A 6,486-nucleotide genomic window follows, 5' to 3' on the forward strand; every position below is an offset into this window, starting at 1 on the left:
TCAACAAAACTATGTGAATTGAAATTCATGTTACTCTGAGCGACTTAGAACCACTCCAACTTCATGTAAACAATTTCAACAATTTGAAGTTCAAAGATCGGCGGTGTGGCCGGAAGCTGAAGCAGAAGCAGAAGATAATTGTGAAAGGAGATCGTTAAGCACCTGCATCAAGCCTTTCAAGTCATTGCTTCCCAATTCAAGACAGTCTCTCAGTAATCCGCCCTCCACCACCTCTTTCTTCACCGTCTCCACCACTTCCCTCAACGCCCCCTGCCCAAAAAATTATACTACATCGCTTCTCAAAATGAACGAAAATTTTGCAATTTTTCATTAATATTGCCCCGTAAATCTTACCGATTGACGAAACACCTGGAGGAGCTTCCCCAGCATCGAATTGGATACTCTCAGGACGCTCTGGTAATTTCGCCCCACCCACGCCGCCCTCTCCGCATCCGAATTCATCCGAGTCAACTCTGTCACCCACCTCAGCAACTCCTTCATTTCCGAAACGGCAGCGTTCAGCTCCCTCCAATTCATCTCCCCCCAAGCGTAGTTTCTGAAGTAGTCCCACCCCGTAGACCACATCATCCCCCACAACCCTAACCCTAGCCCTCGCTCCAGCCTCGCCGCCACCGCCCTGGCTAGCGCGGCGCCGGAACGGTCGCCCCGGGAGGCCCGAAGGTTGGCCACACGCGTCATGAGCGAGTGGCCCAGTGACACTAGGGTTCGGTACTGCGACGGAAAGAACGAGCCGGACGGTGTCGGAGAGGCGATCAGGATGATGAGGAAGACAAGGGTGAGAGAAGACGATGCATTCCCGGCCATTGATTAGGGTTTTGATCGGACCGTTGGAAATGCAGAATTTGCCAAGAGGGCCAGAGGCAACAACTTGTTGGTTTGGGTTGAAAAGTAAACGGGCTAGTGGTTATAATCTGGGCCCATTGAAACACTTAGATTGTCCCTGACCCAAGCCAAACCAAACCAAAACTAAATGAAAAGGCCATAGCAATTGGGTCACGTGCAGTACATATTCATATTCTTGAGATGGAAGCAGCAGGCAATGGCCACAATCATTCCACGACCCCATTTCCACTTGGCATTGTGTTGTTTCCTATGACTCAAAACAAATGGTGTTTATAATAGCAACCTTATCTTTTCCAAGGGCCATTCCTCCAACCTTATGGGGAGTCATGCCCGCCCTTTTCCTCATATCCATATATGATATATCTATATCATTTTATCGTATATCTATATCAACTCCATATATATAGGCCATTCCTCCTCTCATCAACTTTGCCCTATTTTTAGTATGGGTGTCCCACAATTCCAACATTTTTCTTCTATGTATCTTCATCAATGACTCCTAGAGAATTAGAGATGTTTTTATATTACTTTAGGAGCAATTTCTTTACAAAATTAGAAGTTTGATCAATTTTAAGCATTAATTGAAATAATTTTTAAACTTGGTTTGGGAATGATTTTTGAAAAAGTGAAAACAGATTTAAAGTCAATAAATTATTTTTATATATTTTTTTAAATTCATTAAACTTATTTTCCTCCATTATATATGAATTAAATAATTTTAAAATATATAAATTTCTAACTAATTTTAATTATATTTAATTTTTTTATATATATTTTTCACAATGAAATCAAACATGAAAAAATTATTTTTTTTTTATATTTTTTTCCCTTTCCTTAATACTTTCCCCGTAAAAATTAGATGTTACTAGAGTTTTAGAAATTTGGCTAATCATCCTATCTAATTCCTAGCCAATCACTAGGTAGACAATTTTTCAAATTTATATTCAAATGCAAAATATATATTTGGAAACATTTTCTATTTTTAAAAATAAAAAATAAAAAGTTCTCTTTAAAATCTTATATAAAAAGTATAGATTTATTTTTTATATATATTTTTTAAATAAATTTATAATACCTCAAATTTTTAAATAATTTTAATATTATTACATTTTTCATTACAAGTCTTTGAAATTTTTTATATTTCATATAAAAACTACTAATATTTACTCATTTTAATAGTAGAAAACAAACATTAAGATTATGTTTAGTTCTTAAAAAGTTTGAAGGAAAATGTTAAAGAAAAAAAAAATAAGGAGTAAAAATAGAAGAAAAGAAAAAATATATTTAAATTAATAAATTAATTTTATACCGTACTTCAAACTTATTTCACTTATTTAATTTATTTATATACAAATTTTTTGTTAATTTTAATTATATTTAACTTTCTTTCATATTTTTCATAATAAAATCAAATATAAAAAAATTATTTTCCTTCTTTTCTTGATACTTACCGATAACCAAACAAAGTATAAATAATTTTAAAAACATAAAAAATAAAAATATTACATAAATTTGTTATAAACTAAAGTCGCTTCAATCAAAATCACCCTTTAATCATCTCTAACATTTGGTAGATATTTTTTAAAAAAAAAAAAATTGGACCGTAACTAATTTTGTTTTTTTTAAAAAAAAAAAAACATTTATTTGATAGAATCATCGGTCATAAAAGCCATAGAAGCTAAAATCAGCCTCGTGGGCAGACGGCTCCCAAGGGGCCCACAGTGGGGTTGGAGTTCTTCCCAAACGTTGCTGAAAGCCAAAGTTGCGGCCATTATTTAATAGTCAAATGTGGTATTTATTTATTTATGTGGTATATTATAATAATCCTATCTGGTTGAGAATGATTGATTTGGTAGTTAAGATTTCCAATAAATGCTGTGCCTTGAATTAAGGTCTGTATTTTCCCAACCCCCCGCTTAAATCCAAAAAGTTTTGATTATTTTTTGTTTACAAGAAAGAAGATCTTTTTTTATTTTTTTTGGTATGAGTGGGGTACACACGTACGGCTGCGATGGTTTCTGAAATGGAAAAGCGAGTGACAATGACGCAGGAAATTGGTATCTTTCATTTTCCCACGTGCAACTCATAATGCCTCAAAGCCGCGTGAATGTGGGTCACCTACAATGTTTTTTTTTTTTTTTTTTCCCTTCCAGGGTGGTTGATGTTCGTGACTCTTAGCTGTGAAGGTGGGGCCAATCAAACCGGATCTGTTCTCCTCCTACCCAAATTATGACCGTTGAAAATTCAAATTTCGAAAATTTCTTTATTCTTTTCCTATAAAAATAATTCTTTTTTTTCAAATCTATATATAAATACTTGAAATAATAAAAAAATATTTAAAAAAATACATATAAAATATTAAAATAAAAAATATGAAGCTAAAGAAAAAAAAATTAAACTAGGGTATCAATTCATTTTATGTAGTATTATTTGATAAAATGATACATTAAATGATTTTTTTTTTTATAATTAAGGTAATTTGTTTATTGGGTTTGTTAAAACATATATGATGACAAATCATTCTACATCACTTATTTTTAATAATAATTAATTTCTAGTTTAAGCTTCACTTGTTTTTTAATTTAATAATTAACTTCTATTTTAAGTTTTCTAATCATAGTATTTACAAAGAAAATTATTTAAATTTAAAAATTATGTGCAATTCACTTGCACATGAAAAAAAAGAAAAGAAAATGTCGCTATTTTAACTAATTGTTTTTATAAAACTATTTTAATTTTTTATTATAAATATTATATTTTATACTTTAGTGGAGAGTATTATAAATTTAAAAAATCGTTTATTAATATTAGTTATGTTTTTATTATATTAATTATTATGTTTAATGTTTGGATTTAAAATTCTGAAGGTCATTTCACTATCATTCTCATAAAAAAATTTAGAATAACAATTATTTTATTGAAATTTTTAGCAAATAAAATGAAATGTCATGATTTTTACAAAATAAAAAAAATCATTTATATTATTTTATCATAATATTTTTATGAATTGTCATTATCGCTATTCTTTTTTAATTAACTTCTAATTAAATATTTCAAACTATATTCTATATTCTAGTACATAATAAAACTATATATTTATAAATTATTTTTAGCATTGTACTTTTAATAAATAATATTCAATAAACAATGGTATTATTTTTTATTATAAAATTAAGGATATTCATACATTGTGTTTTGTTAGAGTGTCTATCATAAAAAAAAAAAAAATTATTCAGTATTACTCATCTTTTATTAGTTAACTTTTATTTCAACTTTTCAATCGGAACATGATTCACAAAAAAAAAAATAAAATGAAATAAAAATGTTTAAATCATATGTGCGATGCACGTGCTTAGTGAACTTAAATAAATATCGCGTTATGATATCGATAATAAAAAGTGAAAAGTGTACATAGTGTTATCTAGTAATGGATTCTTAAAAAACTCAATGACATGTATTGGAATTTTATTTTATTTTCATATGAGAAACGCTGATATATTTTATTTTGTCGAAGTCTCAAAATTACTTAAATTTTAGTTAATTTTTTTTAATTATTCTATTATTCTAATTGTTAGTTCTTTAAATTCATTTTTAGTATTTAGCTAAATTCATCAATTCTATGAAGATTAATAAATTATCAATAATTGTTATAAAAATAATAAAAATATGTTTATTTCATGGATCATTGTTATCTACAATAATTTTTGTAGTGGTTGATAATTTTTTTTTATTTACCTTTAAAACAAAGTGCCAAAAAAACAATATTGTAAGTTAGAGTGTTGTGCAAGAAAATGAAAAAGGAAAGTTTAAATTAGATAAAAAAAAATCATGTGCATTGCATGTGCTTATAGAATCTAAATGAATATTATGTCATCTTAATTATAATAAAATCAAACTTATATTTTCAAATAAAATTCTTCAACCTTTTTTAATATAATCATATTGACATTCTTATTGCTAATTTAATTTTAATTGATTTTAGTTTAACAATAGTTATGTAACTAATTGAAGTATGTTTATTTCTATTTTTGATTCCTTTTTGAAAAAAAAGATGGTGTATTTTCACACTCTCATATAAAAATAATTATAAAATAAAAACTTTTTCAAAATAATTTAAATTTTATACACTAATTGGTTAAAGATAGAACCTATACTAGTCAAATGTAGTACTTAAGACATATTTGAAAATTATTCTTAAAACAATTTAAAAAAAAAATTGTTCAAAAAAACATTTTTAGGTATTTTTCATATAATGTTTCCAAAAATAATACTATAATATTATGTCATATAATTAAAAATATAAAGAATATTTTAAAACAATTAAAAATATGAAGAATATCTTGAAACAATAAAAAATATGAAGAATAATTTGAGAAAACTATAATCCATATTAAATTCTTAAACTATTTTGTTTCTTAAAATTATTTTTAAAAATTGTTCTTAAATCCGTTTTCTAAAAGTAATTTTTAAAAACGAACGAACCTCGCCTATTGATTTTTGTATAAGTAAAAAGGGGATTGATGTGACTTAAAATTTAAATGTGAATTGAACTAAACATTTTACAACAAAAATAGTTTATTTCATGAATTCACATTTATTGCACTCCTCCAACGTATACTCCTTGGTTATAACATGTCACAATCCAATCGAGTGTGAACATTGAAATGAGATATTTAAAGTAAGGCCAAAAATTCCTACTATGAAACTTGTACTCTTTCCAAATCTCAATTGTTTGGGAAATTCAATTAACATCATGCTTTAAGACAAAAAAAAGAATGCATTAGATTTATAATCATATCCAACAAAAGTAGGAAACAAGAAATGTATCTATATAAATTATTAAAAATAAATAAATAAATGAGAAATATATACATTATTTGAAAGAATTGATGAATGTGAATATCTGAAATATCTTACAACATCAAAATATAAATACTATAGATAGTATAAATCAGAATATGAATGTCTTCAATAGCATGTATCGGAATATGAATATCCTTGAAAGTATATTATATGCAAAATCTATTATTTAGAATCATACAATAGCTGCACAAAAGTGGAATCATACTAGCCTTACAAATCAAGAAAGATAAGGACTAATGGAGTACTATTCAAACCCTTATGGAAAGATAAGAAAGAGAGAAGTATTACTCAAAAACTATAGAGCATTTATGAAAGAGAAATAAATAGAGTGCAAAGAAATAAGATGATAAATAATATATTTAAAATAAATTGTTTCTCATATTATATGATAGGGAGACAAACGCCCCAAGGAAGTACATTTTGTCGTTGCTAAACTTTCGCTTTCTCTCAAAATCCTTCTCTTATAACATGATAGATAAGGATTATCTTAACATGAAATTATTGAAGTACGAAAAAATGGAATTATATACAAATAAATAAGATTAAGATATAAAATAATAAAATATAAATTAGATATAAAATATACGTGATATATTTTGATTCGTCTCGCCATTCAAAAGGTACCAATTCGGTATTGTAGCGGACTCAAGCCAAAAAGTTAAGACCACATTAATTGATCGAAGAATATTGAGTCTTGCTAATGCTTATAGTTGTAGGAAGGCTCAATGGTTTGAATAATATTTTGAAGGTATCTTTTGT

The 6,486-nt window shown here is 27.4% G+C and overlaps 1 protein-coding gene across 1 annotated transcript; it reads right to left on the reverse strand.

Moving 5' to 3' along the window:
* Positions 1-1,215, reverse strand: LOC132254498 (uncharacterized). The gene is made up of 2 exons (XM_059740290.1): positions 355-1,215; positions 1-270 (listed from the first exon to the last, which is right to left on the reverse strand). Exons 1-2 carry the CDS (start codon positions 823-825, stop codon positions 91-93), a joined length of 651 nt encoding a protein of 216 aa, XP_059596273.1. The 5' UTR covers positions 826-1,215; the 3' UTR covers positions 1-90.
* Between the last annotated feature and the right edge of the window lie 5,271 nt (positions 1,216-6,486).

This window comes from Vitis vinifera, chromosome 10 (genome assembly GCF_030704535.1).
Source record: "Vitis vinifera cultivar Pinot Noir 40024 chromosome 10, ASM3070453v1".
Lineage (NCBI taxonomy): Eukaryota > Viridiplantae > Streptophyta > Magnoliopsida > Vitales > Vitaceae > Vitis > Vitis vinifera.

Bases quoted from the DNA above. Each gene is read 5' to 3' on its own strand.
- LOC132254498 (XM_059740290.1), bottom strand. From the start codon at position 825: ATGGCCGGGAATGCATCGTCTTCTCTCACCCTTGTCTTCCTCATCATC. The intron at 271-354 runs GTAAGATTTACG...TTTTTTGGGCAG, and splicing joins TCCAGGTGTTTCGTCAATCG to GGGGCGTTGAGGGAAGTGGT.